At 43.0% G+C, this 22,703-nt stretch overlaps 1 protein-coding gene across 1 annotated transcript in view; it reads right to left on the bottom strand.

Moving 5' to 3' along the window:
• IFT172 (intraflagellar transport 172) overlaps window positions 1-22,703 on the bottom strand; it is a 53,913-nt gene that overhangs the window by 25,294 nt on the left and 5,916 nt on the right. Inside the window, exons 5-16 of the mRNA XM_006162145.3 lie at window positions 22,451-22,516; window positions 22,154-22,233; window positions 21,849-21,936; window positions 18,689-18,903; window positions 17,060-17,183; window positions 16,570-16,665; window positions 14,149-14,310; window positions 13,758-13,811; window positions 13,169-13,272; window positions 12,646-12,731; window positions 4,970-5,082; window positions 3,764-3,931 (exon numbers count right to left, since the gene is read on the bottom strand). Coding sequence (XP_006162207.1) covers window positions 3,764-3,931; window positions 4,970-5,082; window positions 12,646-12,731; window positions 13,169-13,272; window positions 13,758-13,811; window positions 14,149-14,310; window positions 16,570-16,665; window positions 17,060-17,183; window positions 18,689-18,903; window positions 21,849-21,936; window positions 22,154-22,233; window positions 22,451-22,516 — 1,356 coding nt within the window. The remainder of the gene's footprint in view (window positions 1-3,763; window positions 3,932-4,969; window positions 5,083-12,645; window positions 12,732-13,168; window positions 13,273-13,757; window positions 13,812-14,148; window positions 14,311-16,569; window positions 16,666-17,059; window positions 17,184-18,688; window positions 18,904-21,848; window positions 21,937-22,153; window positions 22,234-22,450; window positions 22,517-22,703) is intronic.

Genomic DNA, 22,703 nt, shown 5'->3' with positions numbered 1-22,703 from the left:
ATCCCGAGAGGAGAATGGAGAAGGGATTGCGGCGTGGCCATCTCCCCTGGGGGGTGATTTCTCGCTTTCTGTCTCTCTCTCTGTCTGGCGAGCAGATGTACCCTATAGCAAAAACCTCTCCCCCACCAAAAAAAAGAATGAAGAAGGGATTGTGGCATGGCCATTACCCTTGGGGGTGCCTTCTCACTTTCCCTCTCTCTGTCTCTGCAGTAAGTGCAGGTGCCCTATAGAAAAAAAAAAAAAATTAAAAAGCAAAGAGAAAAGATAGATCACCTACACAAAAAGGGCTATTGAGAAATTTCTCAAGATAATAATGGTAATCAATCAATGAAACACCATTCCCAAAGGGTAAGAAAAATGAACTGTTAATTTAGAACGGGGTACTGAATCGAAGTGTCTTTTTTCCCTTTCTTTTTTTAGTTTTTTTTTGCCATGGGGCGTGTACGTTTGCGAGAGAGACAGAGAGAGGGAAAATGAGAAATCATCCCCCAGCAGGGATGGCCATGCTGCAATCCCTTCTCTTCCACTCTCCTCCTGCGATCTGGGCATGCACACACATGTGCCTTGTGTGATTTTTTTAAAAAGAATTATTTCAGTTAACTTTATTTATTTATTTATTTTAATTTGACCAGAGAGAGAGAGAGGGAAAGTGAGAAAGCAAGCCGCCAGGTTTGGGACTTAAACTGCAGTCAGCCATGTGGGAGTTCAGCGCCCTTAACCATCATGCCACCTGCCTGCCCCACGCCTTGTGACTTTTAAGCTGCCAGGACCAGGGCTCGAATCACAATGGGCCACGTGGGTGTCTAGCACCTTAAGCACCACAGCATCTGCTGTCCTCTCAAGTGTCTTTAAAAAAATTACTTAATGTTATTTATTTAAAGAATTATTTATTTACTTTTATTCATTCATTTTATTTTAATTTGACCAGAGAGAGAGAGAGGGAAAGTGAGAAAGCAAGCCAGGACTCGAACCATGGTCAGCCATGTGGGAGTGTCCAGCGCCTTACCCACCATGCCACCTGCTGGTCCCCTATTTAATGTTATTTATAATAATAATTATTATTGTTATTATTATTTGACCTGCTGTTCCCCCAAGTGTCTTTAAGAACAAAGGCTAAATAAACACTTTCAATTAATCAAAAAATGATTTTATCATTTTTCACTAAAGAGACCTTATCTAAAGAAACTTCTAAATGATATTCTTTTTTTTTTTTTTAAATAATTTTATTTAACTTTACTTATTTATTTATTTAAAAATTTTGACCACAGAGGGACAGAGTGAGAGAGAGAGAAGAAAAGTGAGAAAGCAAATTACCAGGTCTGGGACTTGAACCGTGGTCGGCCATGTGGGAGTCCAGTGCTCTTAACCACCATGTCTCCTGTGGTCGCCTAAATGATATTCTTTAAGAAGAAAATTCCGGGAACCAGCAGTTAGCGTAATGGCTGTGTCGCTGGACTCCCACATAGTCGACCGCGGTTCGCGTCCCGGACCGGGTGGCTTAAAACTCACGCCGGGCGCGTGTGCGTGCGTGCCCAAGATCCCGAGAGGAGAATGGAGGAGAAGGGATTGCGGCGTGACCATCCCCCCTGGGGGGTGATTTCTCGCTTTCTGTCTCTAATGTCTCTCTCTGTCTGGCGAGCGCACGCACCCTATAGTGAAAAAAAAAAATCTCTCCAAAAAAAAAAAAAAAATAGGAAAAAAGAAGAAAATTCCAGGGGCTGGCAGGTGGTGTGGTAGTTAAGGGCACTGGACTCCCACATGGCCAACTGCAGTTCCAGGCCTGGGCTTGGTGGCTTGCTTTCTCACTACCCCACCCCCCTATAGTATGTCCCTCTCTGGTCAAATTAAAATAAATAAGTAAATAAGCAAATAAATAAATTATTCTTTAAAAATTTTATAAAAAGAAAAAAATTCTAGAGGGAAGACTGGCATTACAAGAAAAAAAAAATGAAAAAAAGAAACTGGTACCACAATGGTAAACTGAAATGAATTCAGTCTGTGTAAGATAACTTTGGGGAGGGGCTGGCGTGGTGGTTAAGGGTGCTGGATTCCCACATGGCCAATTGCAGTTCGAGTCCCAAACCTAGCAGCTTGTTTCTCACTTTCTCTCTCTCTCTCCCTCTCCCTCCCCTCTGTCCCTCTTTGCCAAATTAAAATAAATAAATAAAGTTAAATAAAATAATTTTTTGAGAGGTTTTTACTATAGGGCACGTGCACTTGCCAGAAAGACAGAGAGAGACAGAGAGACAGAAAGCGAGAAATCCCTCCCAGGCCATGCTGCAATCCCTTCTCCTCCATTCTTCTTTTGGGATATTAGGGATGCACACACACATGCCTGGTGTGAGTTTAAGTCACCAGGTTCGAGACTTGAACAGTGGTCGACTACATGGGAGTCCAGCAACATAGCCATTACACCAACTGCTGGTCCCAATTCTTAAAAAATAACTTTGGGGGGGTCAGCAGGTGACGTGATGGTTAAGGTGGCTGGACTCCCACATGGCTGACCATGGTTTGAGTTCTGGACCTGGCAGTTTGCTTTCTCACTTTCCTTCTCTCTCTGTCTCTCTCTGGTCAACTTCAATAAAAACAAATAAATAAATAAATAAAATAATGACAATTAATAAATAAAATAATTCTTTAAAAAAAATAACTTTGGGGATAAAAATGATCAGAACTAAAATACTGAACAACAATGGCAAAGGGGAGGTGATAAAAGCCTCTTACGGTCCTTCCATAGTTTATAAGGGACAGGAGGTTAGATGCTGACTAACTTTAGACTTTGTTGCTTTAAATATATGTTAAATTTTCAAGGGTCATCTTTATAGAAATAGAATAACTTCCAAACCAAAAAAGTTTTAAAAGGGTGTTTTAAGGAAAAGATGAAATAAACCAAATTTTAGGCCTCAATCAATCTAAAATGAGGCAAGAAAGGAGAGAAAAAGGAATGAAGAAAGGACAAAAAGCGAGCATCTAGTGCAGCATCCATGCCCACACTGGTCATCCTGGTCTAGCAGAGAGAGGGCCTGCCTTCCTCTGCTGTTTTCAAACTCCTTCCAGATTTTGGAGGGTTACTCTGTGTGTGTGTGAGAGAGAGAGAGAGAGAGAGACATTGTAGTGGGAAAGTAGAGAGGGTCTGAAGTGTATTCTGAATGATAAGGGAGTCTGAATGGCTTCTAACAGAGAATCAGTACACAAGGAGATGGCACAGATCCATTCTTTTTTTTTTGGAGAGGCTTTTGCTATAGGGCGCCTGTGCTCGCCAGAAAGACAGAGAGAGACAGAGAGACAGAAAGCGAGAAATCACCCCCCACGGGGATGGCCACACTGCAATCCCTTCTCCTCCATTCTCCTCTCAGGATCCTGGGCACGCACGCATAAGCCCCCGGCGTGAGTTTAAGCCGCCGGGTCCGGGACTCGAACTGCGGTCGACTACGTGGGCGTCCAGCGACACAGCCATTATGCTAACTGCTGGTCCCCAGATCCAGTCTTACCAGGGATCCTCCAGATTAGAGAGCACGCCACATTACGCCGTGGTGAATTTCCGGGGCTGCTATGATGAAAACCTGTACTCGCAGAGTCTAATAAGACATCAGTAATCTGAACAAGGGTGGTTCTGAGGGCCAGTCCACTATAGGGAAGAGGTCTAAGCTTCATTTGTCAACTCTATTGTAGAGATCATAGGTGAGTGGCAGAGGAAACCAGGTAACCTTAGGATTCTTTCAGGGGTCTAATTAATCAGCCTCACAGCCCGGCGTCAACATACCCTGATAGAGGACATGGTGACCCTCTCAGGTGCCTCAATGTTGTACCACACACATAAGCTGTTTCGGTTCTGAGCCACCAGCACATCACTTCCTGGAACCCACTGCACATAGGAGCAGAAGTTGAGGATCATCGTCTTAGAGCAGCTTTCAATGTCGTACAGGTGCAGCTATGAAGGAAGAGGCAGACAGTACAATTAGAAGGGATGTGGGGTGTCTTCCCAAATGGTCAGTGACTCTCCCCTGCCCCCTGCCCGCCACTGCCCTCAACCCCAGTCAGGTACATGCTGAATTTCACAGTTTATGGAGCTGCAACCTGTGAGGTTTATGCTGTACTGAGATATCCTGACTCTCGTCAAACAAAAGATGACCAAAAGAGCAAAAGTCTATATGTAGGAATTTAAGTTAGGTGAAGGTCAGACTTCCATTCTTACAGTAACCTTGGGCCAGAGTTGCCAGCTGGGATTATAAAAGTAAGGTCACCAGGTGCTGGCAGGTGGTGTGGTGGTTGAGGCAGCTGGACTCCCACGTGGCTGACTGAGGTTTGAGTGCCAGACCTGGCAGCTTGCTCTCTCACTTTCCTTTTTCTCTTTTTGTCTCTCTCTGGTCAACTTCAAAAATATAAACTAAAATAATGACAAAGAATAAAATTAAATAAAATAATTCTGGAAAAAAAAAAAAGGTCACCAGAAAAATGAGCTGATTTGGCGATTTGTGACGTGGCTTTCACTGAAAAGAAAATCACCTGACTGTCTCTGCCACCCTGAGGTTGAGCTCTGGTGGTACATATTGAAACAAGATCTGCAAGAGGCGAGGAAGAGACTGTCCTTGGGCAGCTCCAGTGCTGCCGTGAGTACAGCTGAGAAGCATGGGAGCAGGAGGTATGGGCAAAGGTCAGTTAGGCATGAGGAGGAGGAAGGCAAGGAGGAAGTTCCACGAGGACTCAAACCTGTGCATGATGAGAGGGAGCAATTCTCAAACACCCCTCCTGACTTATGTTGTCATCATAATATAATCTCCTCAAGGGTGATATAGAATGGGCTGTGATACTGGATACAGAGCATGTTGATTTTTGTGCTTTTTACCAAGCTCATGTGATAGCGCCGAGAAATTATGTCTCTTTCCACCTCCCACAATCCTTGGCAGCAACTTGTCTCACATCCTCTGTGGACCAGCCAATGCCTATGACCCCTAGTAACCCTTCTTACTCGAAGTTTCCGGTCCCTGAAGAGGAGCTTGTGCCCAGTCTCATTAAGTTCCAGCCAATCGACACGGCTCTCATGGCTGATGGTGCCAATGTTGTAGCCACCGATCAGATCCACTATAAAGGAGACAGGATTAAGAAGAGAGGCTCCACATAATCACATATGGCATGAGGAAGTCTGCAAAACTTTGGTTTTATAATCCCATGTTGAACTTTAAAAATGTTCTATTTTTATTTGAACAGTGGATTAGATATACTTGAAGTTATTAATTCCACAGACTTCCTAGTAATAAGAAACAATAAACCATCTGTTTTGAAGCTTTAAAAAAATGTTCTATTAGTCTGGTGAGTCACTAGAAGATGCAAATTGCTGGGACCAGCAGATGGTATAGCAGTTGGGTCACTGGGCTCCCACATGGACAGCCATGACTCGAGTCCCAGACCTGGTGGCTTCAAAATCACGCCAGGAGTGTGTGCATGTGTGCCCAGGATCTTGGAAGGAAAATGGAGAAGGGACTGCAGCGTGGCCATCTCCCTGTGTGTGGGGGGTGATTCTCAATTTCTGTCTCTCTGGCAAGTACACGTGCCCTATAGCAAAAATACCTCTCAAAAAAAATTGTCAATATGACATAATTTTGCTAGATTCTTCTAAAATTGTAGACAGTTTTGTTTTGTTCAACCCTTCAGTTAACTCACATGGTCCAAACTTATCAAGAAATGTGATTCTGGGACCAGCAGCTGGCGCAATGGCTATGTTGCTGGACTCCCATGTAGTTGACAGCAGTTCGAGTCCTGGACCTGGTGGCTTAAACTCACGCCGGGCACGTGTGCGTCTGTGCCCAAGATCCCAAGAGGAGAATGGAGGAATAGAGGCTGCAGCATGGCCATCCCCCCTGGGGGGTGATTTCTTGCTTTCTGTCTCTCTCTGTCTTTTCTCGCGAATGCATGCACCCTATAGCAAAAACCCTCTCCAAAAAAAAAAAAAAAAAAAAAAGTGATTCCTCTCTGGGAAGATCTGAGCAGGTCTGAACTACTAGGCAAGAAGTTTCCACTATTCATGAAATCCTCTGGGTGGCAGCACTGAGCACATTAAGGATAAACCCATGTGGTGTACCAGTGAGAAAAAGGTGAAGAATCAATAGGCCTTGGTAATCAGATTCGCTCCTGCACATTTGAGTACCTACTGTGTAAGCTGTTGAACCATGAATGGTGGAAGATGAGCAGTGGGAAAGGGTAAACAGTGGTTGACGGTGGGAAGGTACTTAGATAAAAAACAGAAACCTCTGACTAAAATTAGGCTGGTCAGTGTAGAGGATAAATATTTTAGTTTGGTCTGAATCTTGTAGACAATTTAAGAAATAATCACATTTAGAGCAGACCACTTGGGGTTGACTGGGATGCTTTCAGGGAGTCTCTTGATCAAAATTAATTCACAACTCTTATTGCTCTACCCATTATTTACAAGCAACGTGCCTGCCTTTGTTACACACGCTTACGCTAAAGACCAAGGGCTGGCGACATCTATGATTGGAAAGATCAATTTAAAAATGAAGTTTTGGGAGCTAAATGGTGGCACAGCAGTAAAATGGGATGCTCTGTGAGGCTGACCCACATGAGAAAGTTCTGGGTTCATATTGGGAGGCCTCCCTAAATATGCCAGGCATGCATATGTCTGTAATCCAGGGCTGGTTAAGGATGGACATAGATCTGTATCAAGACCCTATTGGGGATGCCATCTCTCTGTCTCTGTCTCTCTGACTTGTGGAAGAAATAAACTTAAAAAAATAAAATCTCAAGACAGGAAGGTGGCATGGTGGTTAAAGGTGCTGGATTCCCACATGGTCAACTGTGGTTCGAGTCCCGGACCTGGTGACTTGCTTTCTTGCTTTCCCCTTCTCTCTGTCTCTCTCTGGTCAAACTGAAAAAATAATAATAACAAATGTGAATGAAATAAATAAATACTTTTTTAAGAAAATAAAATATCTTGGGACTAGTAGATAGTGTAATGGTTATATGTCACTGGACTCCCAAGTAGTTGACTGTGGTTCGAGTGCCAGACCTGGAGGCTTAAAACTCATGCCCACTCCAGACGCATGTACATGCATGCCCAAAATCTTGAAAGGAAAGTGGAGAAGGGGTTGTGGCATGGCCATCCCTCTTTGGGGGTGATTTCTTGCTTTCTGTCTCTCTGTCTCTTGTCTCTCCAGCAAGCATATGCACCTCACAGCAAAAATCTAAGAAAAATAAATAAAATAATTATTTTATTTAACTTTATTTACTTATTTTAATTTGACCAGAGAGGAACAGCATGAGAGAGAGAAAAAGAAGGAGAGAAAGTAAGAAAGCAAGCCACCAGATCCGGTACTTGAACTGCGGTTGGCCATGATGGAGCCCAGTGCCCTTAATTAACCATCATGCCACCTGCCAGCCCCTAAAATTTCTTTTACTTAAAAAGCAAAATTATTGGGACCAGCAGTTGGCGTCATGGCTATGTCACTGGACTCCCATGTAGTCAACTGCGGTTCGAGTCCCAGACCTAGTGGTTTAAACTCGTGCCAGGCACATGTGCGTGCATGCCCAAGATGCTGAGAGGAGAATGGAGGAGAAGGGATTGCGGCATGGCCATCCCCCCAGGGGGGTGATTTCTTGCTTTCTGTCTCTTTGTTTCTCTCTGTCTTTCTGGTGAGCACGTGTACCCTATAGCAAAAACCTCTCCCCCCCAAAAAGGAAAATGATAAAGCCATGTTCTGTTTGTTTTTTGTTGTTTTAATTGCCAGAGGACGCACCTCCCAAAGACTCATGGTCAAGCCACAATCCTTTTCTCTCCATCCTATCTTCTTGTCAGGAATTTGGGCACACATATACATGTACCTGGTGTGTCTTCCAAGCCATGAGGGTTGGGATTTAAACTGTGGTCAGTTAGAGGCATCTAGATCCTTTAACGGCTGATATACAGGGCCAGTCCAAAAGCTGTATTTCAATGCTCCAATAATAATCATAGAAGACTAGAGATATAAGACACCACTCCTATAATTAAATATAAAATTATGTGTGTATATATATTTTTCTGAGAGAGGGTCTATGATTATCATTAGATGCTCAAAAGGGTCAGTAACTTAAAAAGGTTAAGAGAATTCTGTCATTAAAAAATTATTTAGTTTTATTTATCATTATTATTTCTAAATTTGCTACAGGGCACACACACATGCTCACCAGAGAGACAGAGGGAAAGTGACAAAGCAAGCTGCCAGGTCTAGAACTTGAACTAGAACATGGTCGGCCATGTGAGAGTCCAACGCCTTAATCACCATGCCACCTGCTAGCCCTAAGAATTCTGTCATTTTAAATGCATTGAAAATGAGACCTACAGAGTGAATTGACTTATCCAAAGCCTCATAGCTCATTATTACAGCTAGAATCTTAGACTTCTTGGTCTATAGTCATGAAATGTAAAACTGTCTTAAGAATAGATCCATGTGTACATGCAAACTTGACTTATGACAGAAATGTCATTATGAACTAGTGAGTAAAGAATGGACTATCAATAAATGGTTAAGCATATGGAAAAAAATAAATTTAGATACCTACCCACACTACACATAAAAATAAATTGCAGGTGAAAAGCAAAATTTCAGTATGTTAAAATATAGGAGGGAATAGGAAGGATTTCTTAAATAAGACTCAAAAATCTCAAACTATTTTTTTAAAGTGATAAAATGTCAAAACTGTAAAAGATACCCAAAAGGAGGAAAAAAGACAAGCCACTGGCTGAGATAAAATATCTGCAATGCAGGGATCAGCAGTTAGCGTAATGGCTATGTCGCTGGACTCTCATGTAGTCGACCGCAGTTCAAGTCCTGGACCCAGCGGCTTAAACTCACGCCGGGCACGTGTGCGTGCATGCCCAAGATCCCAAGAGGAGAATGGAGGAGGAGGGATTGTGGTGTGGCCATCTCCCCTGGGGGATGATTTTTCGCTTTCTGTCTCTATGTCTCTCTCTGTCTTTCTGGCGAGCGCATGCGCCCTATAGTAAAAACCTCTCCAAAAAAAAAGAAAAAAATATCTGCAATGCAAATAACCAGCAAAGGCTATATGTGCATAAACAAATAACTCCTTCAAATCAATGAGGAAGAGACACCGGATTCTAAAAACAGGCAAGGGATAGGCTTGTTTCAGTCAGTAATAAGTCTTCCATATTTGACCATTTTCTATCAAATGCTAGGGTCTTGGTTTTTTGTTGTTGTTGTTATGGCCGAAGAGGATTGAAAAGAGTATATGTGCCACATTTTTTCAAACTATTCACTTGTTCATGGACGTTTGCGGTTCCACATCTTAGCAATTGTGAATAATGCTGCAATAAACAATGATATGCAAGCGCTTTTCTGACTGAGCAGTCCTTTGGGTAGATACCCAGGGGTAGGAATTGGCATTTCACAGAAGAAATCCAAATGGTCAATAAATGGATGAGTTAATATAATGATGTATCATTTCACAGACAGGTTGAGCCAAATTATGAAACCAGTCAATTTCTTTTCTATTTTATTTTATTTCTGCCTAAGTGCACTTGCCCAAGAGGGACAGGGACAGAAAGAAAGGGAGAGGGAGAAATCATCCCCCAATGGGACACGGTCACACTACAATCCCCTCTCCTCCATTTCACCATCCTATCAGAATTTTGTGCATGCATGCATATGTGCCTAACATGCTTTTCAAGCCTCTGGGGCTCAAACTACAGGGTCAGCCATGTGGGATCCAGTTCCCTTAATCACCAGGCCATGGGCCAGCCCTGAAATCAGGCAATTTCAAGTATTGGAGAGGATGCTGAACACTGAGAACTCTAATTACAGGTGCAAATGTAAATTGGTATAACCTCTTTGGAAAGCAGTTTGGAAACCTTCAGTGAAGATGAAGCTATACCTCCTCTATGACTCAGCAATTCTACTCTTAGAGAACTGAATCACTATAATAGTTAAAAGCTAACAACTTGGGACCAGCAGTTGGTGTAATGGCTATGTCGTTAGACTCCCATGTAGTCGACCAGGGTTCAAGGCCTGGACCCGGTGGCTTAAACTCACACTGGATGCATGTGCGTGCATGCCCAAGATCCCGAGAGAAGAATGGAGGAGAAGGGATTGTGGCGTGGTTATCCCCCCTGCAGGATGATTTCTCGTTTTCTGTCTTTCTGGTGAGTGCATGCGCCCTATAGCAAAAACCACTCCAAAAAGAAAAAAAAAAAAAAAGCTAACAACTTAAATATCCATCAGTGAGAGATAAGAGTTTCAAAGTATTAGGTGGTTGGAAAAGTTATGAGGTAATTTTTGTATTTTTTTAAAAGAATTATTTAATGTTATTTATTATTATTTTTTAATTTGCTAGAGGGCACATGTATTTACCAGAGACAGACGGATGGAGAATGAGAGAGAGAGACAGAGAGAGAGAGACAGAGAGAGAGAGCAAGCAAGCTGCCAGGTCTTTGAACCACAGTCAGTCATACAGGAGTTCAACACCACAATCCCACCATCTGCTGGCCCCTATTTTTCCATTTTTCTCTGTAAAAGTGCATCATGACTTTTCCAACAACCCAATAAATAAAGTGCTAGAAATTGACAATTGAGTATGAGTAAACAAGTAATAATAATATCATAACAACCAGCATTTATTAAGTGTTTATTACGTATCAGGCACAAGTGCTTTTTTCTTCTCTGTTTTATTTTTTTGAGAGGTTTTTGCTATAGGGCACGTGTGCTCACCAGAAAGACAGAGAGACAGAAAGCGAGAAATCACCCCCCGGCGGGGGATGGCCATGCTCCTCCATTCTCCTCTCGGGATCTTGGGCATGTATGCACACGCGCTCAGCATGAGTTTAAGCTACCAGGTCCAGGACTTGAACTGTGGTCGACTACATGGGAGTCCAGTGACATAGCCATTACGCCAACTGCTGGTCCCAGGCACAAGTGCTTCTTATATAAGGTAGTTAATATTCCCCCATTTTGGGGAGTAGGAAAGTGAGATATGGAAAAGGTAAGTAACTTACCTAAAATTACACTGACAGTGAGTGTACAAGTGGGATGGTTTGACTCCAGAGACCCATTTGTTTATTTTTTTTTTTAAGAGAGATTTTTGCTATATGGCATATGCACTTGCCAAAGAGACAGAAAGCGAGAAAAGTGGGGGGATGGCCACGCCACAATCCTTCTCCTCCACTCTCCTCTTGAGAGCTTAACAATCCAATATATAGCTATGTTTCCTTTACACTTTTTTAGAGAATACTGAATATTTTATATATTTTTTCTATGTTTGAAACATATTACACCAAAATTAAATACTAATATATAAAATAAGATTTATAAATGTGAACATTTGTGAAATGCAAATAAAGTTTCTGTCATTACTAGTTACTAATGATTAAAAAATTAGGCCCTCTCTAGTTTTTTTTTTAAAGAATTATTTTACTTAACTTTATTTATTTATTATTTTTTAATTTGATCAGAGAGGGACAGAGAGAGAGAAAGAAAGGGAGGGCAAGTGAGAAAGCAAGCTGCCAGACCCAGGCCTCAAACTGTGGTCAGCCATGTGGAAGTCCACCACCCTTAACCACCACACCATCTGCTGGCCCTTAGTGTTTTATTATTATTATTTTATTTAACTTTATTTATTTATTTGTTTATTTTAAATTGGACCGGAGAGGGATGGAGCAAGAGCGAGAGAGAGAGGAAAAGTGAGAAACGAAGCTGCCAGGTCTGGGACTCAAAAATCAGGGCCAGCCATGTGGGAATCCAGTGTCCTTAACCACTAGGGCCACCTGCCATGCCAGGCCCTCCTAGTTTTTTTTTTCAAAGAGGTTTTTGCTACGGGTGCATGCGCTTGCCAGAGAGACAGAGAGACAGAAAGCAAGAAATCACCCCCAGGGGGGATGGTCACGCTGCAATCCCCTCTCCTCCATTCTCCTCTCGGGATCTTGGATGCACACGCACCCAGCGTGAGTTTAAGTCACTGGGTCCAGGACTCAAACTGCGGTCGACTACATGGGAGTCCAGCGACATAGCCATTATGCTAACTGCTTGTCCCCCTCCTAGTTTCGTTTTTTTTTTTTTAACAGAGATTTTTGCTATAGAGTGCGTAGGCTTGCTGGAGAGATGGAGAGATAAAAAGCGAGAAATCATCCCCCCTGAGGGATGGCTATGTCTCAATACCTTCCCCTCCATTATCCTCTTGGGATCTTGGGTATGCACATACATGGTCCTGGAGTGAGTTTTAAACTGCTGGGTCAGGGACTCGGATCGCAGTCGACTACATGGGAGTCCAGCAACATAAGCATTACTTCATCTGCTGGTCCCAGGCCCCTTCTAGTTTTAAGAATCTACTATGCTATGAAGTTTAAACAAGAAAATTCATAAATTTGCTAATGGTTTTTCTCATTAATTCACAATTTGCCAACCCTACTAGATATACCTACAGGACAGGCCTACATGATATGTATCGATGTATCTATATCTAGAAACCTAGGTCGAGACACACAAATCTGGACTCAGACATTTCATATATCCATTGGACCAATGGAGTAATACAATTATCTTGTGTCCCACAGAGCCCTAGATTTCTCACTGAACACACACCTGTGATACAGAACAACAATGTAAACACCTGTCTTGTTATTAAAATTATGAGAGCCTTACTCACCTATAGCAATAGTTTTAATATCAACCAGATAAGCCAATTTCTTATTATCTTCCATACCCCGTTGTCGCCTCTCATTAATACGGACACTGAAATATAAAGGGTGGGGAGAGGCAAAATGGGCTTACAAAGTTGAGGCGTTTAGCAAGGGCTCTAAAGTATTACATAGGATGAAGGGTTTTTTTTGGGGGGAGCGAGAGAGGTTTTTGCTATAGGGCACGTGTGCTCGCCAGACAGACAGAGACAGAAAGCAAGAAATCATCCCCTAGGATGGATGCCACGCCGCAATCCCTTCTCTTCCATTCTCCTCTTGGGTTCCTGGGCATGCACGCACACGCACCCGAGAGTTTAAGCCACCAGGTCCAGGACTCGAACCGCAGTTGACTACGTGGGAGTCCAGCAACATAGCCATTACACTAACTGCTGGTCCCTAGGATGCAGTTTTTAGCTTAAGCTAAGGACATACAGTTTAGAAGTCAAAAAGGAATTCTGGGTTTCAAGGATTTAGAGAACCATGTGACATTACCTGATGAGGTGGGGATTCATGAATTCAGTGCGTACAGAACCTAAGGTGTCATTACTCCCATACTCCACCAGGGTGAGCTCTCCAGCATTGAAGATCATGCATACCTGGGGAAAGCAGAAAGGCTGTGAGAATAAATAGAAAAGTAGAGGGAGGTGCACTGTCAGTTCCAGGTGACCCCTCTTTTCTTCTTGTTCTGTCCCCTGCCTATTTGTCCTCCTTACTGTTGGGACTTGCTCGGCTTTCTACACCTTATTCCTTCTTTTTCTTTTGCTATAGGGTACATGTGCTCACCAGAGAGACAGAAAGTGAAAAATCACTCCCCAGGGGTATGGCCACACTGCAATCCCTTTTCCTCCATTCTCCTCTCGGCATTTTGGGCACACACCACATGTTCCCTGTGTGAGTTTTAAACCGCCGGGTCTGGGACCACAACTGCAATGGACCATGTGGAAGTCCAGCGCCAGGACCCTTACACCATTTGCTGGTCCCCCTTTGTATCCTTTATCTGCAGTCTCCCCATCCACTTGCCATCCTTTTGACACAGAAGGAAAAAGGGAGCTTATTAAGAGGTCAATCAAATCCTACTCACATTCTCATTTTCAAAAAAATACTTCTCATTGCCACCAGATCCCTGCCAGGCTACCTGTGAGGGGAGAGAAGACATAAGAAACAACGCAGGCAACCATCTAAGACAATGCTGAAAGAATGGTAGGTGAGAGGCGGCGAGATCAAGATTAGGGAGCCTTTGGCATCTAAAAATGAGGTACATGTCTGATTTTGCCTTGGCGCTGATATGTTTTTGAGAGAAAGTGTGGAAACAGCCCAATTATGGAGATGACAAGCCAGGATTCTAAACTCCCTCTGTCTCATTACCTGAAACCAGGTTCTCAACCCCAGAATGTCAGAGATTGTACCCCTGGCGCCCCTGGCTTTCCAGAGTAGCAAGCCCCACTGCCCAGTTCCCCATCTTTGGTTTCTACCTCACTAAGGCGATTAGTGTTCAGGTCCCCCAGAAGCAGCGTGTCAGATGTGTGGGCCACCAAGTAACGCTCTTTTCCCAGGATTTTCACCTCTTCCACCTCATAGCCGTAGTGTGACTTGAGCACCACTCGAGTTCCTGATGACAGGTTCTTCACAATCACCTGGGTAAGGGACCAGTGTGAGTCTCTGCAGACTTCTTCAGCTCAATAAAGGGCTGAACATGCTGTGTCCTTTGCCCACCTCCACGATGGTAAGAAAGCAAAGATCTTACTACCTTACCTGGTCTAGGACACTGTTGATAATTAGGATACTTTATATCTATATTGGGTTTCCCTATTCATGAAAGACTTTCATATATATTTTGAGTTCATAATACATATGATTCTAAAAGTTCACAGGAGAATCTAGGTGCACTGGGCTGTCTGCTACATTTCCACTAGGAGGCTTCCCTTGGCAGAAATGCCCACTTGGGGATCCTGGCTTGTGCCAGCTGTACCCTATGTGCCCAAGTCTGCAAGAAAACTTGAAAACTCCAGACCATTACTCATTTACTCATGTTATTTTCTATGCTTTTCTTTTTCTTTCTTCCCTTCCTTCCTTCCTTTCTTTCTTTTTGTTGGAAAGGATTTTGCTATGGGGCTCATGTGTTCACCAGAGGGATGGAGGGAGATGAAGGGATAGGGGGCGAGGGATCACCCCGAGGGAGGAGGGTCACAATGCAGTCCCTTCTCCGTTCTCCTCTCGGGATCTTGGGCATGCACGCACACATGCCTGGCGTGAATTTGGGCCACCGAGTCTGGGACTCAGACTGCGGTCGACTGCATGGGAGTCCAGCAGCGTGGCCATTGTGCCAACTGCTGGTCCTGTGGTTGCTTTTCCACTTTCTCTCTCTCTCTCTGTCTCTCTTTCTCTCACTCTGTCCATCTGGTCAAATGAAAATAAATGAATAAATAAATAAAGTTAAATAAAATAATTCATTAAAAAATTAAAAAAAAAAGAAGTTCACAGGAGAGGGGCTGGCAGGTGGCATAGTGGTTAGAGGCGCTGGACTCCCACATGGCTGACCGTGATCCGAGTCCTGGACCTGGCGGCTTGCTTTCTCACTTCCTCTCTCTCTCATTCTCTCTCTGATCAAATTTAAATAAAAGTTAAATAAAATTTTTTTAAAAAGTTCACAGGATAAAACCAATCACTCTATGTTCCTATAACTCTTTTTTTTTTTTTTGGAGAGGTTTTTACTTTAGGGCGTGTGCGCTTGCCAGAGAGACAGAGAGACAGAAAGAGAGAAATCGCCCGCCAGGGGGAAATGGCCATGCCGCAATCTCTTCTCCTCCATTCTCCTCTTGGAATCTTGGGCACGCACACACATGCGCCTGGCATAAGCTTAAGTCACCAGGTCCGGGACTCAAACTGGGGTTGACTACATGGGAGTCCAGCGACAGAGCCATTACAGCAACTGCTGGTCCCTATGTTCCTATAACTCTGTACAAATTTTTATAACATTTTCCACTGCCACAGTCTGTATGTACATATGTATGTATGTGTGCATATATATATATATTTTTTTTTTTTTGGTATGTTTGTCTACTTTGTATAACAATCTCCATAATCAAAAACGTCTTACAGATAATTATCCTTGTGCTTTTCAATGCCCAACAGTGCTAACACAGTAAAGAATGGATGTTTTGGGACCAGCAGGTGGTGTAATGGTTATGTCACTGGATTCCCACGTAGTAGACTACAGTTCAAGTCCTGGACCCAATGGCTTAATACTCATACCAGGTGTGTGTGCATGTGTGCCCAAGATCCTGAGAGGAGAATAAAGGAGAAGGGATTGGGTGTGGATGTGCATCCTGGAAGGTGACTTCTCACTTTCTGTCTCTCTGTCTCTCTGTCTCTCTGGCGAGTGCACACACTCTATAGCAAAAATCTCTCTAAAAAAAAAAAAAGAATAGATGTTTTATTCTGGAGAGAATAAAAGAATGAAAGAATAATAGTAATTAAAAAAGGGTAAGAGGTAGAGGAAAGAGAAAAATGAGCTCAGGAATTCAGAAATTGGCTTGCAACATCAAATACCATGAGCGCTGAGGCCCTAAAACAAGAGTTCACCTTATAACCCTATTTATCAACCTCCACAGCCGACAGTGTACAGGCAGTGAGGTCTCAAACCAGAAAGATGTAAGTGGCAGTCTCTGTATCTGCTAAGCCTGGAGCTTAAACCTTTTCTTACAGTTAGCAGGAAGAACTATGGCAGGAAAGCTATCAGGGTATTACTCTGACACGTTCTGTTCTCCAGGACAGCCCTGCCAGAGGGAAAAAGTTAAATTTTACCTTGGGGCTGCAGCTGGAAGGTAGGGAAGTGCTACAATGATAAGTGAGCCATACGAGATCTCAGTGTGGCAAGGCTAGCAACTGCTTACCTGGCTAGGTCCCACGTATGTCAGCTCAAACTTGTTCTTGTAAATGCTCCTCCGGAGGCAGCAGTCAAACAGTTCCACCCCACCACAGAGAGTGCCCTAGAAGGGAAAATGACACCATAAAAGGTAACATACACAGCACACTGGCCTGGGAGGGCATCCAGAGACATCCTCAAATCCTAGGCTGCAGAATCTAGAGAAGAGCTGGCAGTGAAAGGGCTGCAGGCTGTGGAAGCTCCACAAGGACAGAGGTGTCAGTCACAGGACTCAAGGGTACTACCTACCGATGAGGTCATGTGGGAGAAATCAGCCTGACCTATGCAACTCTGTCTCTTTTAGCCTTGAATAAAGTATAAATGTCTCTTTCTTGCTTCAAGCATCATATTTTTAGGTTGGGGTCAAAAGGAAAGGGGAAATTCTCCAGAGTTAGGGAGAGTACTTTAGAATAAGGAAGGAATTTTCCTAGTTTGGAGAGGGGTTACTAGTAACGCACTGCGCAGAGGCGTGAGCCATCCCGCTTCCAGGCCAAGGCAGTGATGGTGTATAAGCTGGCAATCTCCTTGGGTTTTGCTTCTTCCCAGATGCTTCTTCGAGGGCTCCAGTTGAACACCCGAAGCCTGAAATAAAGTATGTGACTTTTAGAAGAGATGGAAGATGAGCAAAAGATCCCTCTTTGGGTTTTACAAGTTGATAACTGAAGAAGAAAAACCATGAAAGAGAATAGATAAGCCAGACAGTCTAATAGGAGAAGACAAAAAAGTGGGGTGGAAAAAAGCTGGGGGAAATCAAGGCAAAAGAAAAGTGGAATAAGAGAGATGGAAGCAGAGAAAACAAAAGATCAGGCTGATGAGAAAAACGAATTGTTAGTAATGAAGTACGAAAAAAGAGAAATAGAGTCACGAGGAGATAAAATTGCATGGTGCAGAAAACCAGGGCTGACAAAACTGAGGTTACATAGTTTAACTGTGATAGAACCCAGATCCTGCTTCTTTTTTTTCTTTTCTTTTTTTTTTTTTTTTTTTGCTTTTGGGCCTGTGGCGCACCCACAAAAATGTGCGCTCACCAGACAAAGACAGACAGACAAACAGAAAGTGAGAAATCACCCCCCAGGATGGATGGCCACACCGCAATCCCTTCTCCTCCATTCTCCTCTTGGGATCTTGGGCACACACGCACACGCACCTGGTGTGAGTTTAAGCCACCGGGCCTGGGACTCAACCCACGGTCAACTATGTGCGAGTCCAGTGACGTAGCCATTATGCTAACTGCTGGTCCCAGATCCTGCTTCTTTATCTCCTATTTGTTCATTCATTCACTAAATATATAAGTATATATTATGTACTATTGGGTTGTTAGAAAAGTCAAGACACATTTTTGCATAGAAAAACACAGAAAAATACATTGTGACTCTTCCAATGACCCAATAGATACTAACCTAGGAACTAGAGATTAAAAGATGAATAATAAGTTCTCTCCTCAAGGACTTTTTTTTTTTTTTTTTTTTTTTGAAAAATTTTTTTTTCAGGGTGTTTTTTTTTTTGAGAAATTTTTGTTATAGGGTGCATACACTTGCTGGAGAGACAGAGAGAGACAGAGACAGAAAGCAAGAAATCACTCTCCCGAGGGGATGGCCATGCTACAATCCCTTCTCCGTACTCCTCTCAGGATCTTGGGCATGCATGCACACATGCCCGGCATGAATTTTAAGCCACTGGGTCTGGGACTTGAACTGCAGTCCACTATGTGGGAGTCCCGCAATGTAACCATTATGCTATCTGCTCATCCTCAAGGACTCTTCAATTTAGCCAGATAGATACAAACAACAAACTATAAAATGGGATAAACTCTCAGTTAGTGGTCTGAAAGGGGTGACAGGAAAGTAAAGATGAATTCTGCTGTGGAATACCAAGGAGGGGCAGAGAGACAAACGGGCATTTTGGAATTGCCAGCATGCCACTGGACATGAAAGGAAGAGCAAAGTGTGTGAGTTACAATCAGAGAATCTCTTTCAGTGTACACTTCATTCTGCTTCAGTCCCCCACAGTGGTTTGGAATAATCAGGCAAAGCAAAAAATGTTTACAGGGAAAGTAGGTAAAAGATGCAACTGGAAAGGGGACCCACCTGTCATAACTTCCCAGCACAACAGACTGGCCTCCAGGACTTGCTGCAGCCGTAGTGAACTCCCGTTCTTGAGGGTCCCGGCTATAATCGAAAGTTTGTAGCACGTGGCCTTCTTTCCCATAGGCCACAATCCTCCGATCACAGCCTGCAGCCACGATACTGTTGGTTGCCCAAGCCAAGGCATAGGGTGGGCATGAGTGGTTCACCAACTTTCCCTAAGACAGAGATAGAGGGTTTCAGTTACTTTTTGAGGACTCCACCCCAGAAATTCCTTACTCCCAGTACCTGATACACTCCAACTCCTCATAATGCTGAAGACTTGGCAAATTATCTTTCTGTCTCATACTCACACTCATAAACATGACATATACAAGGGGTCTTCAGAAAGTTCGTGGAAATGTGTGTTATGGAAAAACTATGCATGAGGCTGGCCCTGTTGCCTAGTATTTAAGGGAACTGGAGCACCATGGCAGACCACGGTTTGAATTCCAGCCCTAGTGGCTTTAAAAACATGCTGGGTGCATGTGAGTGTATGCCTCAAATCCCAACAGGATGTAGAAATGGAGAAGGGATTGCAGTGTGACATGTCCACTGGAGGGATACTTTCTCCCTCTCTGCCTGTCTCTGGCAAGTGCATACACCTTGTGGCAACTAAACCACCACCAAAAAAACAAAAACAAAAACAAAAACAACAAAACTCACAAAACTAAAAAAACTATGCATGAATTTCAACAATTTTTTGGACCAAAATAAACTTGTACTTTGGGACCAGCAGTTAGTAATAATGGCTATGTCACTGGACTCCCATGTAGTCAACCGCAGTTTGAGTCCTGGACCCAGTGGCTTAAACTCACGCTGGGCTCATGTGTGTGCTTGCCCAAGATCCTGAGAGGAGAAAGGAAGAGAAGGGATTGCGGCATGGCCATTCCCTCTGGGGAGTGATTTATCGCTTTCTGTCTCTCTGTCTGTCTCTGTCTTTCTGGCGAGAGCATGCGCCCTATAGCAAAAACCTCTAAATAAATGAATAAAAAAAATAAAAATAAACTTGTAATGGTACCAGCAGGTGGCGTGGTGGTTAAGGCGCTGGACACTCCCACATGGCCGACCATGGTTCAAATACCAGACCTAGTGGCTTGTTTTTTTACTCTTCCTCTCTCTTCTCTGTGTATCTCTCTCTGTCAAATTGAAATAAACGAATGAATAAATAAAATTAAATAAATAATTATTTAAAAAAATAAACTCGTACTTTAATTTCATTTTTCTTTGACTCTTTTGAATTCTCCTAGTATACACATTTGTTGACCTTATGGTCTAAAGAGATCTCAAAATAGTTGCAAGTTGATTTTAGAACACCTAGTGAGGCCTCAAAAGGGAACTGTGCTACATATTAACCAACACTGTTGAAATTCACAGGGAGAACTTTTTTTTTGGAAGGGCTAAATTTAATGCATTATTACATGAATCATTATAATTATTATTATTGTTTTTTGAGAAAGATTTTTGCTATAGGATGTGCATACTTCCTGGAGAGTCAGAGAGAAAGTGAGAATTTACCCCCAAGGAGGAATGGTCACAGTGTAATCCCTTTTCTTCCATTTTCTTCTTGGGATTTTTGGCATGTGTGCACATGTACCCAGTTTCAAGCCTCTAGCTCCAGGACTTGAACTGTGGTTGGTCATGTGGGAGTCTAGCACCTCAACCACTACGCCACCTGCTGGCCCCCATGAATAAAATAAAACAGAATTGTGGTTGCCTCTTAAACAAAACAGGTTTGAACTACATAGGTTCACTTACACATAGATGTGTTTCAATAAAGATATTGGCAAGTACAGTATAGTACTGCAAATATATTTTTCTTTTGTTTGTTTTTCAGTTCCCAGAGAATACACATGCTAGTCAGAGAGAGACAGAGAGATGGGGATGGGAATAAATCACCTTCCGAATTAGGCATGGTCATGTAACAATCCTGTCTTCTCCATTTCTCTATCTTGTAAGGATTTGAGGTAAGCATGCACATGCACTTGGCATGATTTTCAAGTCACTGGGGCTAATATTCAAACTGTGGTCAGCCATGTAGGATCTGGATTCTTTAACTACTATACTTCAGGGTTAGCCCCCTTACGATTTTCTGAACATACTCTTTTCTTCTTCTTCTTCTTCCTCTTCTTTTTTAAATAGAGATTGATGCTATAGAACATGTGCATTCACCAAAGAGACAAAAATTGTCTCCTGGGGAGAATGGCCATGCTGCAATCTTTTCTACTTCATTCTCCTTATGATTTGGGGCAGGCAAGCATACGCACCCAGTGTGTTTTAAGCTGCCAGATCTGGGACTCAAACCACGGTCGACTATGTTGGGGGGAGTTCAGCAACATAACCATTATGACATCTGCTGGTCCCTGAACATTTTCTTTTCTGTAGCTTATTTTATTATAAGAATATAACATGTAAATACTATATATAACATACAAAACATGTTAACTACTTACGTTAAAGGTAAGGCTTTCAGTCTACAGTATAGGCTATTAAGTTTTGGGGGTGTCAAAAATTATGCATGGAGGGGGCCAGCAGGTGGCACGGAGGTTAAAGGTGCTGGCTGACCATGGTTCAAATCCTGGACTTGGTGGCTTGCTTTCTCACTTTCCCTCTGTCTCTCTCTGATCAAACAGAAAAATAATAATAATGAATAAAATTAAAAAATAATTATTAAAAAAAAATTATACATGGATTTTTGCGTGGGGTAGGATGGTACCCCCAGCCTCCTGGATTGTTCAGGGGGTTAATTATATATTTAATAAAACAGGAAAGTTTCCTTTTTTCTCCTATCTTTTCCCTTTTACTTTTCCAGAGGGGAAAAAAACTTACTATTTTTTTTTTTACATAATTTTTACATAATTTTAAAATCCTCATTTAGATAATTTTCACTTTACATTTCCCTCAGAGTTTTTCTCTTGTCTCAAAGTCCATCCACTTGGGTCACCTTTGCCATAAAAAGCTCAGAATCTTCTCTATGGTCGCATCCAACCATCTTTCTCCCTGAGGTCTCACTACTCTAACCTCCTCCCCTAGCACCTCCACATCAATGCCTGAGCGGTGCAGTATCCTCTAGGAGGGCTCCTGGAATTTCCTTCTCCTACCCTAGAGCATCCTTTGTTCATACCTGTGACTCTCCAGAGCCTTCATCATCAAAGAAATACCTAACAATGGTACCATCGGCGTGACCAGAGAGAATTCCTTTCCCAGAGCAACTAAAAAGGGGAAAGGAAGGAAAGGAGGGAAATATGGGGAGAGATCAGTGTATTGTATCCCACCGAGAAAGTCCCCTTTCTCTGACAAACCCCACAGCTGTGTTCCTGCTACCAGTCTTCCCATATTTCATTTGCTGGTCTCCCAGCCCAGACCCCCTCCCCACTGGCTTTTCCCTCATATCTCCCAGCTCTTGTGACACCAGTCTTCCCTACTCACTTTGTTGTCAATGATACCACATAAGAATCTGTCCCATAGATGGTGGATGATTTATTAGTTTTGGTGTTTGCTAAACGAACCTAAAAATGGGAGAACAGGTATAAGTCTGGAGAGGCTTACTTTCAATTTCACTCAGGCCCTAAGGAACAAAATAAAAAGAGAAACCCACAAAACCGATTCCTTTTGTTTTCTCCTTTAGTTTACAACTTGATCCTAAGGGAGACGATGAACCATATTCTTCTCTCCAGAATCATCACCCCCACCTATCACCTCTCCTGTTTCTCTTCCCTCCCTTACCTTCCCTTCAGCCAGTCCAAAGACAATGATGTACTCTGCTGGCCACTGCAGACAAATAACAGCACTCTGCATGGAAGGAAATGAGGAAAAGTACAACTGTATTTGTGTGACTTAGAACAAGTGTAACAACCTGAACACCCTGCCACACACCACCACCCCGATCTCCTATAGGGAAGGAGGGCAGGGTACACCATGTGGTTTTAAGAGGAAAGTGGATGACAGTGAGCAATCAGGCAGCACCATCCTTGCAGTA

This window comes from Tupaia chinensis, unplaced genomic scaffold (assembly GCF_000334495.1).
Source record: "Tupaia chinensis unplaced genomic scaffold, TupChi_1.0 Scaffold139757_1, whole genome shotgun sequence".
Taxonomy (NCBI): Eukaryota; Metazoa; Chordata; class Mammalia; order Scandentia; family Tupaiidae; genus Tupaia; species Tupaia belangeri.
Note: the sequence above shows the minus strand (reverse complement) of the source record. Positions and strands in the feature narration are given on the sequence as shown.